We start from the raw sequence: 20,941 nt of genomic DNA, 5'->3' as shown, positions 1-20,941 counted from the left end.
AGTACTTCTCTTTGGGGCTTCTGTGGTGCTGATCGGAGTAATGGGCAAAGAAGACAAGGCACCAAGAAAGCGAAGTGGATTTATATTAGAAGTGCAAGGTGCCCTTCAGCTAGGTCAGAAAGATTGGTGTGTGGAAGATAGAAAAAATGCGAAGAGGGAACAAATGCAAGCTACGGTTTTTGAGGGGAGAAAGGGAGATTTGCTGGCAAGCAGCTGACACAGGAAGTGGCACAGTAGGGTAATGGATGGGAGAAGAGGTACTGTGGGAGTTGTTTTGTTTTGTTTTTGTTTTTGTTTTTGATTTTACCTCTCTTAGAATCTTTGGTAAATGTTTAAGTTATTTTCCAGCTGTTTTCTTCCTGGATGTTGGACTTGAATCTCTTCTGAATGTAGTACCATGGATAGACTGGACACAAGACAGCCCAGTTTCATTTGGGTTGCCAAATGGGGAGGTGGGGGTTATCCTGTGTGTCCTATTTGTGGCCTGGCAGCCATGGCAAGCCATTAGAGATTCATTGGGAGAAAGAGGTGATTGGATGTGTGGTTTTTAGAAAGATTATGTGGCTTCTGCGTGTAGGATGGGTTGAGGGGACCCAGATCAGAATCAGGATGACTATTTAGGAAGCTGTTAAACAGTTGAGCAGAGATATTATCTGCGTCTGAACCAGAGCAGCAGTGGCCCAAATGGCCATTATCTCTGCTTTTTAGCAATCTGTGGTGCAAATCTTAAAGCAGCTCTAAGTACGAGAGGCCAGCAGTTGGGAAGGAAATTCCCTTTAACTGTGGGGTAGTTTAGATTTTAATACCCTACCCTAGGGCCTTGGATTTTCTTTGTGTAACTACACACCGGGAAGGAAGTTTATTTGAGTAGGACAGGGTTTCACCTGAGAGACTCGCCTGTCACTTCTGCAGTGCTTGGAGACATCTAGACAGGACCACTTTCTTTTTGGTCTGTTGACTCACACATACCCTCCAGGAAGTTTCTCTCTGGGAATTTATAGAGTCTGTCCTTACATTTGCAGAAGGAAGCAGCCACATGTAAGGTTTGCAGTCAGTCACTGGGGAGATGATTGCTGTTGGTACTGACCAATTAACCAGCAGGACAGAAAGTTCTTGGATGAACAAGGACACAGCCCCAGCCTTCCCAAAGGCACATTGGAACAGGGGGAGAAGTGGGAGCCTTACTCATGTTTCCATCTCCAGCAGCTTGGCCTAGCATAACACCTGGTACCGCATCATTGCTTAATTAATAGTTCCTGAATATATTAATGAATTAGCATAACAAGAAGCCCTGAAAATGGTCACATTAGGTCAGGATTGTGATGTGTTAAAAAGAATTCATCCATTCACTCATTCATCATTTACTCAGCTCCTCCTGCCATTCAGCTTTGGATTAGGCAATGGTTCATAGTCTTGGCTGCATCTGAAGAGTTTTCAAAAATCCTGATACTCAGACCACATGCCAATCAAAATCAGAATCATTTGTGAGGGTGAGAACCAGACATTAGTGGTTTTTGGTTTGTTAAGTCTCCCTGTGGGATTCCAGTGTGCAGCCACAGTTAAGAACCTATGGGCTAGGTACTGGAATAATAGGTGAATATCATATTGTCCCTGCCCTTATAAGGATCAAAGTCTAAGTGAAGGATACCTGAATTAATTAATTAATTAATTAATTCATTCATTCATTCACTCCCTCTCTCACTCATCCATCCATCCATCCATCCATGAGAATACAGAACATTAAATGCCTTAATGGAGATATGGAAACAATACTGTGGGAATCCGCAGGAAGAAATGTTTACATGTGGCTAAAGGATATAGGAAAGCTTCAAAGAGGAAGGAAATTTTAACATGAGTTTTGTATGAGAAATAAAAGTTCAGGGGTGCCTGGCTGACTCAGTCAGAAGAGACTGTGACTCTCAATCTCAGGGTCATGGGTTCAAGCCCCACATTGGGTGTAGAGATTACGTAAACAAACAAACAAACTTTGAAAAGAGAAGTTCATCATCTTCCTTCCTTCCTCCATCCTTTTCTTCCTTCCTGTCTTCCTCCCTTCTGTTCTTTTCTTCCTGTCTTCTTTAATGACCTTTCCATCCCTCTCTTTCTCCTTTTCATCCTCCTCGCCTGGTTGTTGCAGGCAGGCTCTGAGGTAGGCCCCGAAGGAGAGAATAGTGTACGAAAATGAGGTCCCCATTCTAAAGGTACATCCTCTTCCACAAGGAGGGAATAACATGTGTAGAGCTTGAAGGCTGAAAGAACTTGGGGTGTCTGGGGACAGTGGTTTCATTATTATTGGAGTATACAACATCATGCCAGCAGCCTAAAGAATTTGGACTTTTCCTTAACATTTAGGAGCGTAATGATGGTGTGATGAGAGTTAAAACAGTGCTTGCCACATTTTAGGTGGTACCTGAAGTGACTATAAATTGCACACCGTCACGGCGTTGATTAATATTGAGTCACGTTGGTTTTCATTTCTTCTGATTACCTGCAGGAGGGTCTCAATTTAGTGCAGGTAGATCTTTAATACTTATATTGCAAGTATTCATCTTTTTTTTTAAATGAAGAACCTTCCTCAAAATATCTGGCTAGAATTTAATCACATTGTTTTGTTGTCATCCTATTTATTTTAATATAAAGCTTCTAGTAAATGGCAAAAAAAAAAACAACAAAAAACAAAAACAGAAGACTGGCTTTTTATATATGGTAGTAAAATAAACTTGAGCTTTAAAAAAAAAGTGGATCTGTTAAAAATATACATCAAGTAAATGATGGTACAAAAAACACATTGATGCAGCAAAGATTATAATGGGAGTAGGGAAATCACAGAAGGAGAGATCCATCCAGTTCATCAGTTTTTCTCTTTATGGGTCACGCTTTTGGTGTCAAGTCTAAGAACTCTTTGCTTAGCCCTGGACCTTGAAGATTTCCTCTAATAAATTTTTCTAAAAGGTTTATGGTTTCATGTTTTACATTTAAGTCTGTGAACCACTTTGGGTTCATTTTCTTATGAAGTATGAGGTTCCGAGTGAGGGTCCATTTTCTTTTTTGCCTATGGATATCCAACTGGTCTAACTCCATCTGTTGAACACACCTTTCCTCCAGGTAAATTGATTTTGCACCTGTGTCAAAAATCTCCTGGGCATATTTGTGCAGGTGTGTTTCTTGGTTCTCTATTCTGTTCCATTGGTCTGTGTCTACCCCTCCACCAATGCTATGGTCTTGATTATTGTAGCTATATAATCCGTCTTAAAATCAGGTAGTCTGATTGCTCCCATTTTATTCTTCTTTTAAAAAATAATTTTACCTATTCCAGTTCCTTTGTCTTTCCCTATAAATTTTAGAATGGTCTCCTCTGTATCTACAAGGCATCTTGCTGAGATTTGGATAGGAATGCCATTAAATCTGTACATTGATTTGGGGAGAGTTAACACATTTACTATGCTGAATCTTCTAATCCGTGAGCACTGCGTATCTCCCCATTTATTTAGATCCTTTATTTCTTTCATCAGCATTCTGTAGTTTTTAGCATACAAGTTCTTCTTTTGGAAATGTATTGATTTCCTGTTATTCCGTAAGGGTATTGTCGCTGAGCGTAAGATTCTGAGTTGACATTTCTTTTCCTTTGGCATCTGAAAATATTGTATCACTTCCTTTGCATCTCCATATTTTCTGGTGAGAAATCTACTGTCTTTCTCATGGTAAGGTGTTTTTCTCTGGCTGCTTTTAAGACTTTTTCCTTTAGTTTTCCAAAGTTTAATAACTGTGTGTCCTGGTGTGGGTTTTGAGAGAGGGTTATCCTGTTTGAGGTTCACCCAGCTTCTTGATTCTGTAGGTTTATGTCTCTTACCAAATGTAGGGAGTTTTCAGCCACTATTTCTTCAGGTACCTTTTCATCCCCACTCTTTTTCTTGTCAACTTCCAGGACTATGACTACATGAATGTTAGGTCTTTTGTTATACAGTCCCACAGATACCTGGGGCTCTGTTCTTTTTTTTTTTTTTTTCTTCTAGACTGTTTTCCTTCTGATGTTCAGATTGAGTCGTTTCTATGTCTTCCAATTACTGATTCTTTCCTCTGTTCCCTCCATCCTGATGTTGAGCCCAACCATTGAGTTTTTATTTCAGTTACCAGATTTTTCAGTTCTAAAATTTCCATTTGGTTCTTTTTTTTCCTTCTTCTTCTGTTTCTTTGCCCAGATTTTCTATTTTTTCATGTGTTGCAAGCATGGTCCCATTTGCACATTGAAGCATTTTTATGATGGTTACTTTAAAATGTTTGTCGGCTCATCCTAGCATCCCTGTCATCTTGGCAGTGGTATCATGATTGCTTTAAAAAAAAATTCGATATGAACTCTTCCCAGTTTTCCATATGAGAAATGATTTTCAACTAAAATGCATGCATTTTAGGGGTGCATTTGAGACTCTGGATCATATTAAGTTTTCTGTTTTATGAGACACCTCTTTGGCAGGGGAAGCAGGGGGCAGTGGGAGGAGGGTGTACTGCCTCATTACTTCCAGGTGGGGGTAGAAGTCCAGGTTCCCTGCTCAGCTTCTGTGACATCTGAAGAGGGAGGGTTCTTCATTACTTTTGAGGCAGGCGAAGTTCTGGCTCCTTACCAGGCCTCCAGGAATAACTCCCTGGCTGGGAGGGGTAGAGGTGCCTCCTTACTGTTCCGCATGACTCCACTGACTCTGGAGGGATGGGGTACAGGGCCTGTCTCCGCCTGAGGAGGATGAAAGTCCCTCCGAGGGACTGTAGGACCACCACTCCAGCAGGAAGGTCAGGTTACTTTGTAGCCTGGCAAGGGGGGACATCTTGGCTCCACCCAGCCTCTGCTAGCCAGGATGGGAACGCGGCTCTGGTGTTTTCTGTGGTGTTTGGCTGCAAATAGAGCAGTTTTCATCTAGAAGTTTTCTATTTTGCTAGGCTGCCCCTTTCCTGTCTTTTTAGCTCTAAGTCTCAGATATATAGGGCCAAACAAGAGCCCAGGGAACTCATCACTGTGTCATTCTTTGGGTCCTGGGATTCCTAACTGGTCTGCCTTTGCCTCTCCACCTTTTAGACTTGTCTTATGTTTGTTTTAATTATAATGTTCAGGGTTTTTCATTGTATTTGGCAGAAAAATAGGGAAAAGTACCTGTACTCAATCCCCCCCTGAACCAGATGTGTCAGTATGTTTTAAGAGGTCTCCAGGTACCCAGGGTTGAGAACCACTGATATAGGCCATAAGCTTCATGAGGGCTGGGGTTGTGTCTATTCTTTACCTGTAATAACTTCTGTACCTGATGCCTCAATAAGGATTTTTTGGATGGATGGATCGGTGGAAGGAAGGGAGGATGGATGGGTGGGTAGGTGGATGGGTGGGTGGATGGATGAATAAATGAATGCATATGAGAATGGAACGAGCAGCCAGAATGGTTCACTCTCACCAATGCCCCCATACACACATACCTCAGTCTAGCTAGACGCAAGCCTGGCCCCAGCACCAGTAGGGGGCTTGGCCAGCAGGTGGCGCTGAGGAGCCCCAGGTGGTGGTCCTGGGATGACTGCTGCAGTGAGGTCACTTGACTGAAGGAGACAGACATTAAAGAAACTCCCAATTACCTAGGAGCACTCTCTTATAAACATCTCATCTACTTCTCCTTTCTCTTCTGCCAGCTCTTTTATTTACCTCAATATCATAAATACTTCTTTTTTTCTCTCTCTCAAGAAGAGAACAGACTGGATAACTTTGATCATCGAAAGTGCCTTTCTCAAGGCTTAATCTCCAGGGATTTGGAACAAAAATAAAACATTATTCATCGTGTCCTGAAATGATACGTGTGTGTATGCTGGGCCCGGTGGTGTGTGCAGTGTCTTTGTCTAATGTTAGCACAGATGTTCATAGTTCCAATTCCACGAAATCTTTATTTAAAGTGTCTATTCACTTCTCTCTTTCTTACTAGAGTGAAAAGGTGAGTGAGCTAGAGCAGGAGGTCTGAAGCCCACTGAAATATCCTAGAAGGTGGGTATCACTTGGGCCTTTAGTGAACTTGGTCTTCAGTCATTTTTGGACCTTAGTGCAGGACACCAAGCCCCATAAACTCCAGAAATCTCTGTTTCCACACCATTAAAATGGAAGAAAAAAAAAATGATCCCTTTATCATAAAGTCAGTGTGAGGATTCAGTGAAGCAACACAGAAACCCTCCTAGCCCAATGCTGGTATGTAGGAAGCCTTTGAAATCTTACTTTTCTTTTTGTTCATTGCTTTTCAAGGCCAGAGAGTAAGAGAGAATGGAGCTGAGATTTTTATACTCCTTCTGTTTCATTGTCCCATCCCTGGCCTCATTTCAGTATCCCAGCCTGTCCCACCAGGGGTAGGGCATGGGAAGCAGAGACAAACAAGTCGAACCTCCCAAAGTCTTAAGCCAAGTTATCAATGAGAGAAGATCACAGAGGCACAGGAGGAGACGGGTGATGTCGCTCAGTCACGTCCATTCCACTTCTAAGGATTAAGAAGTTATGTGTAACATTGTGCTCCTTCCACAAGAAACCACGAGATTTATTTTGTCTAAAACTCAGTTCCAGCTAAAGCTGTCTTTCTGTTAAGCAACTATTTTGCTTTCGTGCAAACGACACTAGAATCTTGTAATTGATCCTGTTTTCTTTTTTCTGGCTCCTGGGAAGCTCAGAGTCAAAACCGTGGCCCAACTCTAGTGGTCCGTTAGGATCCACCTTAGTTTCATCCTTATTTGCCTAACATTCTTTACTCCCCTTTAAAAAAAATCCTAGTGCCTGGTAGGTATTTTTAGGGAGCAATACTAGTGTATGAAGATAGGTTTTTAAAACAGACAGAGATATGGAAACCTAGACAGCCCCTTGCTTGAACTACTGAATTTTTTTTAATCAACTTTTTTGAGATATAATTTACATACTATGAAATTCACCCATCTAAGTAAATCATACAATTCAATTATTGTTAGTAAATTTCCAGAGTTATACAATCATCATCAGAATTCAATTTTAGGGCATTGCCATGACTCTCAAAGATTCCTTCCTGTTTCCACCTCTAGTTTCAGGCAACCACTAATCTACTTTCTGTCTCTATGGATATCCTATTGTGGACTTTTTACGTGAGTGGAATCATACAGTGTGTTGCCTTTTGTGTCTACCTTCTTCAGGAGTTAGCATTTTGGTTTTGCAATTTATCCTTGCTATAGCATGCATCAGTACTTGGGTTTTTTTTTTTTTTAATTGACAACTAACATTCCATTGCATGGCTATACCGTCTTTTGATTATCCATTCACCAGTTGATGAAAATCTGGGTTGTTTCTACTTTTCGGCTATTATTAATAATGCTAGAAATAGTCACATGCAAATCTGTGTGTGGATCTCTTGAGTAGATATCTCGGTGTGGAACCACTGGTTATTATGATAACTATGTTTAACTGTTTGAGAAACTACCAGACTTTTCCACAGTGGATGCACCATTTTAGATTCCCACCAGCAGTATATGAGGATCCTAATTTCTCCACAGTCTTATCATTATTATCTGTCTTTTAAAAGTATAGTCATCCAGTAGACGTGAAGTGGTGTCTCATTGTGATTTTGATTTGCATTTCCCTGATGACCAGTGGTGTGGAGCATCTTTCCACAAGCTTCTGAACCACTCCTGTACCTTCTTCGGTGAACTGTCTATTCAGATCCTTTGCCCATTTTTAAATTGGGTTATTTGTCTTATTGAGTTGGAAGAATTCTCCAAATATTCTGGATACATCAGACATACAATCTATCAGATATATGATGTACAAATATTTTCTCCCATTCTGTAGCTTTTTCCTTTCTTAGTGGTGCCTTTTGAAACATAAGAGTTTTAAATTTTGACAAAGTCTAACTTAGCAATTTTTCTCTGTATGGGTTGTACCTCTGGTGTTGTATCTAAGAAATCTTCGGCTAACTCTAGGTCTCGAAGCTTTTCTCTTATGATTTCTTCTGATAGTTTTAAGAGGTTTAGCTGTTACATTTAGGACTAATGTCAGTGTGAGTTAGTTTTTGTGTGTGGTGTGAGGGAAAGGTCTAGGTTCATTATTGTGCATGGAGAGGTCAGTTATTGCAGCACTGAAGCCATTTCATTTGTCCCCTGCCTTCTTCTCTCCCTTCCTCTACTTCAGCATGCCTGCAGATGAGCAACACCGCTCCTCAGTGGCAGCCGTGGCCCCCACCTTCTTGTCACTTCAGTTCATGAGACCAATAGACTCTCTTGGCTGTACAACCCCAGTCCCAGTTTTCCGGAAGAGAGAATGGGACTTGGCCCTTCCGGGTCAGAGGACATCCCCTAGTCCAAACACATGTCTAAGGATCAGATTTACCCTGCCAGGGGCCCACCCCTAGGTGGATGATGGTCCTCAGAGAAGGAAGCTGGTGAGCTGGGCAAATACCCCCACAAGGAGTCTATTCCAGGGTCATTTCTAGGGTCATTATCTTATATTTGGCATTCCGGATTCCCTATGAACTAGCTTGACATTTCCAGCTTGGGGCTCACACAGGTCATGCCCTCAGAATTTGTTTTTGTTTGACCTGCATTCAAGTGCTCAAGAAAACAAATAAAACAATTGAATAGTTGGCATTTTAAAACTAAAAGATTTCGTGTACAAATCCAGCTTTTATGCTTCATTTTAAAAATAGGCAGATCTGGGTCTACAGCAGTTGGTGGCATCTGAGCAAAGAATATACCCTCCAGGGTGCCCCAGTCCCCGCCACTCCCTCTTGCTCCACACACAGTCCCCTGTTCTTATTTTTTTTTAATTTTTTATTGTTCATTATTTTTGAGAGAGAGAGAGAGAGAGAGAGCGCGCGCGCAAACAGGGAAGGGGCAGAGAGAGAGGGAGACACAATCAGAAGTAGGCTCCAGGCTCTGAGCTCTCAGGACAGAGCCCGACGTGGGGCTCGAACTCACAGACCGTGAGATCATGACCTGAGCTGAAGTCAGACGCTTAACCGACTGAGCCACCCAGGTGCCCCTAGTCCCCCATTCTTATTAACTTTCCCTCCCTGGCTCTGTGAGACATTTGAATATGTGCCTGCACCCCCAGAAAACTCTTCAGGGGTGCTCTCATCTGCCTCTTGCATCTTACCCAGAGACTAACTCTTAACCCAGCACTGCCCTCAATTCGAAGTCAGACATGTTCCTGCAGCACTGAGTTCATAACAGGATTTTGCTATTTGCAGTCTGCTTTCTGCACCATGTGTCAGTAGCATTGACACCCAAGTCTGGGTGTTTTATGGAAATTATGCCTTGGCCAGATTCGATGAGAATCTGCTGCACTTGGGGTACTTCATGCATGGCACCTCTCTTGTGTAATTAGAGCAAATAAATTAATATTCAGACTTACTTGACTAAAATAAGCATCCAGCGCCAAGGGTTCCCAGCGAGTAGAACAGTTGGGAATGGGGAGTGGTGGGTGAGGCACTTTAGAATCCATCAAGAAAGGAATCCCAAACTCTCACTTTTCACTAAAGAAAATAAAAGCTGTGTTAAGAATGTGGAAGAGTTTCCTTTGAAAACATTTTTTCCCAGTGGAATACCTCTATTTTATTTTGTTTTGAAAAATGAATGCAGTTCGGTCCCGCTTTTTTCCCTGTTACAAAACTAAGATGCTCTCATTGTTGATATCTGGGGAAATGTCAGGAATAATCAACATCACCTCCCACCCAGAGGAAACCATTGTTAACATAACGTAATAGAGACTCACCCTCATTCTAAACCTGATAATAGAATCATCCTGCACAAACAACATCTGTTATAAATTTAATTTCATTATAAGCATTTTTCCGTATAACTAATGGTGCTCCATAAATGTGATTATCAATGACCGCATGATATTCTATTCTGTAGCTATCCCATAATGTATTTCATTTCCAAATGTTAGATTTATTTCCTCATACTGACTATCATAAATGATGTTGCAGTAAGCATCCTTGTGTGTGAATCTGTACTCATCTTTTGGATTAGCATGAGAGAAATTTCTAATAATAAAGTTTCCAGAGGCGCCTGGGTGGCTCAGCTGGTTGAGCGTCCAGCTTCGGCTCAGGTCGTGATCTCACAGTTCGTGAGTTTGAGCCCGCATCAGGCTCTGTACTGGCAGCTCAGAGCCTGGAGCCTGCTTTGGAATCTGTGTCTCCCTCTGTCTCTGCTCCTCCCCAGCTCATGCTCTGTCTCTTTCTCTCTCTCTCTCCTTCAAAAATAAATAAAAACATTAAAAGAAAAAAGTTTCCAGCAAAAAGTAGAAAAGTTACATGAAAGGTATCAATATTCATCAATTAGCATAAATCTTACCTCAAATTTGTGTTGGTCTAGACATCCTCATGAAAAATATGCCCATGTCTTCTGTAGTTAGATCCTCCTTCCTGTGTCTCTTGCTGGCTCTCATCCATGTGGTTTTCCAGAGTCCATCCAACAAACTTCGTTTGAGATCTGTTATGTGCCGGCCTGGTGCCAGCATGGGAGAATGGCAGTGAGTGAAAAGCTGTTGCCCTCGCCATGAAGGATGAGGCGTACCCTTAGTGGTGACCGGTGTCTCACTTTAGAAACAGAAATAGTGGACGCTTTCCATGTTCTAGACGTGCTCCCTGTTTAGTTAGGGAGAATCAGCTAAAGAAAGAATAGGAAGCTAGGTGATGTAAAGGGAAGTGTTAGAAGCGATGTGGGGACACCAAAGGGGGTGCTTTAAGGCAAATGGTGCCCCAGAGGGGGGGAACAGCACAAGCAAAGGCATAGAGACGTAAAGACTCGCCATTCCAGCAATTCCCTCCCAATTCCTCGAACTCAGCTCTGTACTTTCATTCTTTCTTCTCTTCATCCTTAAATTCTTCTGCCTTCCTCCTGGAGAACTTCTACTCATCCTTCAAAGCCCAGCTCACAGAACACTCCTTCTCCAGTGTTCTTCTTGGCATCCATACTCCACCTTGAGAGTGGCTGTTTCTCCTTCCTCTGTCCTGTCAGCTGCTTTGATCTTACCTCAGTCATCATTTTTGTCCCAGTTACATTCTAGAATTTTTAATGTTTCAAAAATTTTTTTTTTAATTTTTGATACTGTTCATTTATCTTTTGTCTTTATTCTCACGTTAATTGACGAACTCCTTGAAGTCAGGGGTAGTGTATCAGTTAAGATTCAGTTTGGCTGTGTGTGATAGAAAACCATATGCTACCCAGAAGTGGAGAGCCCTGACTTATTTGGCAGCTCTTATAGTCATCAGAGACCTCAGCTCCATCCAAATTGCTGCTTCAAGGTTCTCGTTTTTTGACTCTTCCTCATGGTCCCAACAAGGCTGCTTAAGCCCTGTTCATCCTATCAACATTCTGGCCAGCTGGAAGAATGAAGGGCCAAAGAAAAGAATACATCCTCCCTTTAGGGCTGCTTTTTGTAAGTTGCAAACTACACTTCTGTTTCCATTTCATCGGAACTTAGTCACATGACCATACCTAGATACAAAGGAGTCTGGAAAATGTAGTCTGTACTCCAGGCAGCTGTGTATTCAGCTAAAAAATAGAAGTCTGTTACTAAATAGAGGAGAAATAATTATGGAAGACCATTGGCAGGTTTTGCCACAGTGAAAAACAAGGTCAAAGATGATTCCTCTGAGTCAGACTGGGCCAGCTCTGGGATCATTGTGTTACCCAGAAATGGAAGGAAACACAGCAGCTACTATTAGTTGAGTATGTCCTATATGTCAGGCACTGTACTAGGTGCTTCCACCCTATTTTAGAGATGAGGAAAATGGAGACTTGGTGCAGTGAGATATTTGGCCCAGCTAATTAGAGCAGAAACAAGATTAGAGCAGAGATTAGCTGGTTTACAAAGTTTAGGTTCTTAACCACTGGCCAATTCTTCCATCCAAGTGAGCTCCATGCCTTCTGTGAATCATCATTGCTGAAATGGCTAGAAAAGTGGGAAGGTGAGGCCACTGGGAGCCTCATTTAATGTCTAGCATCTCTCCAAACCCACCAATTCCTCTTGCCTTCCCTTCCTATTAGCAGAGATCCCTACCTATTGGTCTCTTTTTATCTAAAACCAATATCTGCAAGTTCTACTTAGGTAAATAGTTGCCACTGAGAAAGGAGTATTTCTAATTTGGAGTGAGGTCCAGGACACCTCTTCTTGCATACCTCCCATGATGGGGGGCTTACTATATCAAGGCAATTCATTGCATTGCTTTCAGCGGAGAGCTGTATTCTTTGGCAGTTCGAGGTGCTTATTCTTCAGTTAGTTCTCAACTAAGGACCATTTTGCCTCCCAATGGATATCTGGCAATGTCTAGAGATATTTTGGTCTGTCATGACTGGGAATGGATGAGAGGGTGCTACTGGCATCTAGTGAGTAGAGGCCAGGGATGCTGCTAAACATCCAACAAAGCACAGGACAGTCCTTCACAGCAAAGAATTATCCAGCTCAAAATGTCAACAGGACAAAGGTCGAGAAATGACTAAGGTTTGAATCTTGACATCGCCAGTCTCTTCCTAGCTGTGTGACCCTGAGTAGGTTGCCTTGCCTCTCTGAGCCTGAGCTGTTTCCTCGTGTCTACCTTGGTGATCATCACATACCCTCCCTATGTGCTTGTGGCAGGCATTTAATAACTGATATCTGAAAAGCCCAGAGCTTGGCTCCTTACCATCGTAGCTGCTCTCGTCAACATTCCCAGGATGTGGAAGGAATGTTGACTACCTTTGTTCATTTGCTGGCACATGGGCCTGATTAGATTACACTGTTTGTAATCTTTCTGGAAAAAGTCCCACTGCAGCTAATGGTTTTGGAATGGAGCCATTCCCTTAATTCAAAATTAATGGCTTGCTCGTGCACACAAGCCTCTTGGAGAGAAGGGATTCATTTCTGCTGATCCCCCAGTCCTCGTCACCTGGGAATTGTCAGAGCTTTCCCACCCCACTGTCTCAATGACCCTCCCAACAGCCCAGGGAGGTAATGATGCTTTTCCTACTTTACAGGGAAGGTAATTGGAGACGTGGCTGTTGACCCAAGCTCTGCACAGCCCATCAAGTGGCAGAGCCCGGGTGAGAACTTTCTCCTTCCATCACCCACTTCTTTAGGGACATAGTGCTATAAGGAAGCTACAGGTGCCCACCTTTCTCCCCCAATTGCCCTGTCCACAGTGCCTCCTCCAGCCTCTATTCCCCGTCCCCCAGAGCACACCCTCTAGCCTGCACCATCTCTGTAGGCTTGGCCTTGATCCCAGAGAGGGGCATCTCAGAACCCGATGGGGTCTGGGCAGCCTGAAGGGAGCATGGATGGCCTCCTGTGTAGCATTAGGTGCAATGAGGATCCACATCCCCGGATACTTCCCGCTCTCAGCCTGATGTCCCTTTGGCATTTATAGAGAGAAAACCATTCAACCATCAGTTTTTCAAAATGCAGATGTCTGAGGGAAGGGAAAGCACCTTACATTAGTTATCTCACCGAGTAGGGCATGTTCAGGGATTGGGTAAGAGGAATAGAGACCAGGAATGGCATACGAGCCTGTGACCCAGGCAGCCACACAGGCCCTGTGCTCAGGAGGGCCCCCATCTCGGTTTCATGTTCTGCTGTTGCCATCTTGAAGTTCTTAATAATTTTTTAATTTTTAATTTTGCCCTGGGCCCTGAAAATGACATAGCCAGCCCTGAGTGAGACAGGAGGTCAATGTTGATGTGGCTGCTCCTTCTACCCTCTGGGTGCCCACCCTGTGGGACCCACTTTTTAGGGTTCCCTCAGGCTTCCTCCTCTTTCCCTGACACTCTCACCCCCACCCTGCATTCTTCAGGGGAGGCAGGTGCCAAAATAGGTCTGTATTCAGCAGGTGGGTGCTCCATTTGCCTTTCCAGGAATCCTGCTCAATTCCATGGTTTCAGAGAACAAAGTGGATTTTCTTACTTCTGAAGCAGATCACTGAGCCGAAAGGAACTTTTCACCAGTAGATATCTGTTGAATGATTCGTAGCACCCTGCCCCTCACTCACTGACTCATCCCTTTACCAAATATGCATTTATCTTTGGCTTTTATGTCTAAGCAAAATAACATGTCCAAGCTACAAAGGAGAACATGTGATAAAGAACTGTGCTTACAGAGATAGGAAGATAAATATATATAAATTTATATATATTTATATATATTATTTATATAAATATATATGTGATATTAATTTATATGTGTTTAAATTTATATAAATATATTTATGTGATATTAATTTATATGTGTGTAAATTTATATATATTTTTATATATGTGATATAGAACTGTGATATATGTGTGTGATATAGAACTGTGATATATATATGTGATAAAGAACTGTGCTTACAGAGATAGGAAGATAAATATATATATATAAATTTATATATATTTATATATATTATTTATATAAATACATATGTGATATTAATTTTCCCCAACATTTTCTCACTCAAAATATTGATAGAAAAGTTGGAAGCAATGTACAGTGAACACCTATATATCTACCACCTAGGTTACAAATTAACATTTTGCTCTTTTTGCTTGATTGTATGTCTGTTCATTTATCTGTTCTTCTAACCAGCTATCCATCCAACTTGTTTTTTTGATTCATTTCAAAGTAAGCTGCAGACCTCAGTAGATTTCACCCCTAAACACTTAATATGCAACACTAATTTCTTTTCGGGGTGCCTGGGTGCCTCCATCAGTTAAGTGGTGGACTTTTGATTTTGGCTTAGGTCACGGTCCCAGGGTTGTGGGATCAAGCCCCACATTAGAGTCCACGCGGAACATGGAGCCTTCTTGGGATTCTCTCTCCCTCTTCCTCTGTTCCTTCCCTGCTCTCTCTCTTTCTCTCTCAAAAATTTTTTTTCCTTTTTTAGTCAAAAGGTAAAAAGTAATGATTTTTATATAAAAACAAATCATTTTCTGTCAAATACAATTATTGAATGACAAATAGTGTACACATAGTGAAAAGAAATTCTTGGTTTCCCTCTGTGTGCAATGAGGCAGAGAGAGAAATAAGAGAGAACTTTCCTCAAGGTAACCAGGAGAAAAGAGAAACATCTCTGTAACAGAGGGTGGTTGGAGCTACCTTGAGAATACCAAGCTGTGGGAATGTTTTAGGGAACAGCTTCCTGCTTCCTCCCAATCAAAACTGAAAATCTGAGATGAACTTCCTTAGCCTCTTTCCTCCTTGAGGTGGCTGCGGACTATTCCAGGGGGTGTGAACTTGGGCAGAACTGAAGGTGAAACTGCAAGGTCCTGGGTCTGGGATGTAGAAGTGGAGAAAGGTACAGGCTGATGCGGTGGATTTGGGGGTTATTATCCTCACAGAGCTGATGGCTGGGGTGGACGGGGTTGAGTGGGGAAGGCTCTCAGGCTGACAGCGGAGAGTGACAGGAGCAGAGAGCAGGACTGGGGCACAATAGAAGATGATGCTGTTCAGAAGGGGCACATTCAAAGAAGGTGGAGGGTTGCTCTGGCGGGCAGTTCAGAGCTGGAGGAGAATATAGAAAAGTACCCAAAGCAAGCCTCTAAACAGGGTACTTGGAAAAAGCCTGTAGCGATCACCTGTGCCATCTTTCACATTTGACCCGTGAGAAATTGCAGGCTGAGAGACCACTCTGAGTATTAGTGGCAGAGCTGGGGCAAAATTGGTGCTACCCAGATGGTGCTTTTCCAACAAAGTAACTCAAGGGTTCCTTCCACAAGGATCAAATGCCTTAAGGTCTTGCTTTTTATTTTTAAAAATATCACACAAATTTAGCTTTCTTCTCAAGAATTTGTCTGGCTTTGTCTTAATGTTACAGTAGTCTGTTTTTGCTAAGTTACTGAGAGATATTTACACTCTGTTAGGGTTTCTAAATTTTCTTCAGAATCATACTACTTTTTGATGAATATCAAAATCTCACAACCTCTTCCAGAAGTTTTAATTCCCTGCTTCCACCTCCCACCCCAATTAAGGATCATCAATAACAGTATACAATGTGTTTTCAGTGTAGCCTTACTAGCAAAGAAAGTGTTGTTACATATTACTTTGCACAGTTTATACAATGAAATTTTTTTCAAATATAAAAACAAAATAAGTAAAAAAAGATAAAATATGCTTTCTCAAACAACATAACTCACTTCCCTTTTGAGAACCATTAGTCTAAAGGGATGTGTAGATTTATTCCATGCTTTGGGTACCCTTGTAACCTCCCCCGTATCAGTTAGAGATGCTTTTGGCTGCAAGTAAAAACTCCCACAACAGTGACTTAAGCAAAGAAGACATTTCATTATTTCCCATTAATAACCAGTATGAAGGAAGAAGATTCCAGGGTTAGTTCAGCAGCTCAGTGAATAATAGGACTCTGGGTTGGCATCACAGTGGTTTTCTTGGTATTTCCCTGATGGCCCCAAGATGACTGCCATAAGCCCCAAGCATCACCTCCTATAGGGAGAAGGGGGCAAGAAGCAAAACTTTTCTTTGTTTTGATCATTTGTCAGAAAGAAATTTCTAGAACCCTGGCTTTGCCATGAGACTTCCCCATCTACTTTCTTGGCCACAGTTGTGTCTTGTGCCCAATCCTAGACCAGCCACTGGCAAAGAGGAACTAGAGTGCCGTATCCAGCTCAGACCAGTCATAATGCAGCCCACCTTCCCAGAACACATGCCACATGGGACCTACACAAACTTTGCATTGCTTTTGCCCAACTCCCTCGCTAGAATGTAAACTCCATGGGGGCAGAGATTTTTGTTTTGTTCACTGCTATATTCCCAACACCCAGAACAATGCCAGGAATTCACTAAATAGTCATTGAATGAGTGAAGAAATGAATGACTAAGGAAGGAAGGGGATTTGGACCATAGGCTGTATCTACTACTCCCAACAGCATACAACCCCATTTAGATCAACTTGATGGTACCAAGTGACTCTACCGATCTCCAAGGCTCTGGCCTTAATCCTTGTGTCTTTCTTCCTAGGGAGGGAGCCCCAGCTGGAGGCTGCTCTTGTGCCAATGACCCTTCCCAATTCTTCCTGTGTCATAGAAGACAAGATGTGCGAGGGGAATAAGACCACCATAGCCAACCCCCAACTGATGCCCCTGGTGGTGTTCCTGAGTGCCATCTCCTTGGTCACCGTGGGACTCAACCTGTTGGTCCTCTACGCTGTACGGAGTGAGCGGAAGCTACACACTGTGGGGAACCTGTACATTGTCAGCCTCTCTGTGGCAGACCTGATCGTGGGAGCTGTCGTCATGCCCATGAACATCCTCTACCTCCTCATGTCCAGGTGGTCCCTGGGCCACCCTCTCTGCCTCTTTTGGCTTTCCATGGACTATGTGGCCAGCACCGCATCAATTTTCAGTGTCTTCATCTTGTGCATCGATCGCTATCGCTCTGTTCAGCAGCCCCTCCGATATCTTAAGTATCGTACCAAGACCCGAGCATCAGCCACCATCTTGGGGGCCTGGTTTCTCTCCTTCCTGTGGGTTATTCCAATTCTGGGATGGCATCACTTTATGTCACCGGCCTCGGGACACCGGGAAGACAAGTGCGAAACAGACTTCTATGATGTCACCTGGTTCAAGATCATGACCGCCATCATCAACTTCTACCTGCCCACCTTGCTCATGCTCTGGTTCTATGCCAAGATCTACAAGGCTGTACGGCAGCACTGTCAGCACCGAGAGCTCATCAATGGATCCCTCCCTTCCTTCTCTGAAATTAAGCTGAAGCCAGAGAACCCCAAGGTGGGGGCCAAGAAACCAGGGAAGGAGTCTCCCTGGGAGGTTCTGAAAAGGAAATCAAAAGATGCCAGTGGTGAGCCTGTCATGAAACCACCATCCCAAGACTCAGAGGAGATGAAATGCCCAGGTGTCTTCAGCCAAGAAGAGGACAGAGAAATGGACAAACTCCACTGCTTTCCACTTAACATTGTGCAGATGCAGACTGAGGCAGAGGGGAGTGGCAGGAGTTATGTAGCTATCAACCAGAGCCAGGGCCAGCTGGAGATAGATGAACAGAGCCTGAGAATGCGTGTGGCCAATGAGATATCAGAGGATCAAATCCTAGGTGATAGCCAATCCTTTTCCCGGACAGACTCAGACACGCCCCCAGAGTCAGCATCAGGGAAAAGCAAACCTAGAAGTGGGTCTAGCACAGGACTGGATTACATCAAGTACACTTGGAAGAGGCTCCGCTCACATTCCAGACAGTACGTGTCTGGGTTGCACATGAACCGAGAACGGAAGGCTGCCAAACAATTGGGTTTTATTATGGCGGCCTTCATCCTTTGCTGGATTCCTTACTTTATCTTCTTCATGGTCATTGCCTTCTGCAAAAGCTGTTGCAATGAGCATGTGCATATGTTCACCATCTGGCTTGGCTATATCAACTCCACGCTGAACCCCCTCATTTACCCCTTGTGCAATGAAAACTTCAAGAAAACATTCAAGAAAATTCTCCACATTCGCTCTTAAGGGAGGCTACAAGGGGATGCAACCAAAGTGACACTTAGGCTGTCCCTGAAGAAAATGGAGGATGAGGCCTGTGAGTTGCCAGGCACCTGGGCTTTCCAGAGTCAAAAGAATAGTCTTAAGGACTAGGTAGCTTGGAAGGTTCTTAGACCCATTGGCAGAATAGCACATGTTGGTGGTCAGCAGAGAGATTGTACTCTGAGTAGAAAGCAGGATATTTCCAAGAGAATCAGACCTGGATGAGTTCTCCTGCTCCTCAGGAAATGTGGGAGCCTCAGACTCTCACTGTCATTCAAGCTTTCAGACTTGAATTAATTGGAAACTGAAGGGACACGTAGGTAGAGTTTTACTGGAGAATTAGAACTCTCAAGCCTTCCTGGAATGGAGTTATATGACTGTGCAAAGACCTCACATATGCAGATAGATGCTGTCCCCTTCCAGGGATCACCTTGATAGGCATGACAGCTATTCCATTGTGACTGTCACTTCTCAGAACACCTCTCCTCTGAGCCTCTCCTACAGCTTTCTCCAGAACCAGTGTCTGAACCACCTTGGAAATTCTGCTTTATTATTTCTCACTCATGCACATCTTAGAGTTGATAGGAAATTTTTCAGCTTGTACATTTCCTTGTTTGCAACCCCAAATTCCTTTTGGCTATTAACAGAATAATGATAAAAGCTGCCTTCAAAAGAAAAAGAAAAGGCGTGTTTTTAATGGTTGCACAATGAAAGCATAAAAAGGGGGAATGGGGAGAAGAAAACTATATCTCTTGAGTGCTGGGCCAGGCTTATCCCCCTTAAGCTCCATGACACTCCATAGCAGGTGGATGGTGTTACTAGAAGAGCAAATTGTGATGTAGCAAGATGACATAAAGTGCCCAACATCACACAGCTAGTAATGTGAGAGAGTGAGAATGAGAACCCTGTGGGGTTCTGGCTCATTGTAACACGTTTTCTCCAAAAGGCAAAAATTTGTCCTGTTAAGTATGTGCATGTGCACACACACACACACACACACACACACACATGCACGCACAACTATTCCTAAGAGTGGTGGCAATTCTCAAAAGGATATGCTGAGAGAAGGAAAAGCTGGCATAGAATATTCCTGAGGCGGCAGAAGGTGATACTTTGAAGGGACAGTGTGCATTTTTATTTGTGAGTTCTGCTGTATTCGTTGAAGAAAAGTCATCATGTTCTTTTATACTCACACCTCTTTAGTAAAAACTAGCAAAGGCATGGAACGTACAGTTTTCTTTGGTGTTTACATTGCAATCTGGTTGTGATTTATTTTAAAACTTAATGCTAAACTGTAATGTATGTAGCCAAATGGAGTGCGTGTACAAGCTGGTATTTTGTGTCCTGTGTTCCTGTTCGCATGATGTTAAAAATGACAGATTTTTACCTGCCTAAAATATGATATTTGAAACTACCTTGTTATGAGTTTGATTTATTTAATTCTGAGTCTCTTGGACTGAGAAGATGTATTGAAACATGCTGTCAAATATTATAAGATATGCTACAGGATTGCTCTTTGGTTTCTGGTCGCATGTGTAAATGTCTTTAGGAAAGAACTTTTTATAACAAGCCTCACTGTCTGCTTGGCATCCCCCAAAGCTCTTCTTGGTCAAAATTGGGGGAGCTAATGAGACTTTTATCCTGGTTTTGAAAGCTGTAGCTGGTCTGTTTCTAGGTCAAAAAGCCTTTCCCAGAAGACCTGTGAGAGACTTGCTCCCCAAGATCCCTCAGCTTGCTCCCCAAGATCCCTCATAATGAAGGAGCTTTAAAAAGATCACCTCCCACAGACAAATGGCTAAGTGCCCATTATTCGTGTTGATGAATGGTTGAGGCAACTAGTGAAGAGAAGTGGTTATAAGCTCTGACTTTGGGTCAAAGAGACCTGCATCTGAGTCTGATAAGAAGAAATGGTCAATATAAATTGTCAGAACACAAAAAGCCAGGCCCATGCATTATTGAATACAGTGTTTATGGTGCATGCAGAGCATCTGGTACATGGTGGGGACTCATATGTAGTTTTAAAACATACTGTGCATATCATATGCCAGGCCCCATGCTTTACCACTGTTATCTAATTTAGCCTTTACACGGATCTCATGAGGGAGACTTCTGTATTTTTACAACTAGGCAAACTGAGGCACAGAAAGAAACTGAGGAATGGGCAGACAGAAAAGGAGAAGTAGGAAGTGGGAGACAGAAAGAGCATAAACCAAATGGCATAATATTCATGCACTCAAGAAAAATCTACATTCAAAAACATATTCTTCATTAATGTATTCATAAGTTAAATATATTCAAAGGGAAAATAAACCATCCTTAGCTTTTGATAAGTAGAAATTCCTTCAAATGATTCTCTTAAGATCATGTGAAAACCGGTCAACTACTGCATCACATAAATCTTTAAAAGCTTGTGAAACTATGCCACCTAATAGAAATTGCTATAAATCGTAGAAGCTGGTCATGTTAATAAAAGTGTTCA

At 42.6% G+C, this 20,941-nt stretch overlaps 1 protein-coding gene across 3 annotated transcripts in view; it reads left to right on the top strand.

Annotated features, from left to right (window-relative positions):
* Positions 1 to 19,877, top strand: part of HRH1 (histamine receptor H1) — a 78,040-nt gene extending 58,163 nt beyond the window's left edge. For all 3 annotated transcript variants that reach the window (XM_027042650.2, XM_053218942.1, XM_015074655.3), the window contains exon 2: positions 16,949 to 19,877. In XM_027042650.2, coding sequence (XP_026898451.1) covers positions 16,984 to 18,447 — 1,464 coding nt within the window. In that variant the 5' untranslated portion in view covers positions 16,949 to 16,983 and the 3' untranslated portion in view covers positions 18,448 to 19,877. The remainder of the gene's footprint in view (positions 1 to 16,948) is intronic.
* The last annotated feature ends 1,064 nt before the right edge of the window (positions 19,878 to 20,941 follow it).

Source organism: Acinonyx jubatus, chromosome A2 (assembly GCF_027475565.1).
Source record: "Acinonyx jubatus isolate Ajub_Pintada_27869175 chromosome A2, VMU_Ajub_asm_v1.0, whole genome shotgun sequence".
Taxonomy (NCBI): domain Eukaryota; kingdom Metazoa; phylum Chordata; class Mammalia; order Carnivora; family Felidae; genus Acinonyx; species Acinonyx jubatus.
The sequence above is the reverse complement of the archived record's forward strand: the minus strand, read 5'-3'. Positions and strand labels throughout refer to the sequence as shown.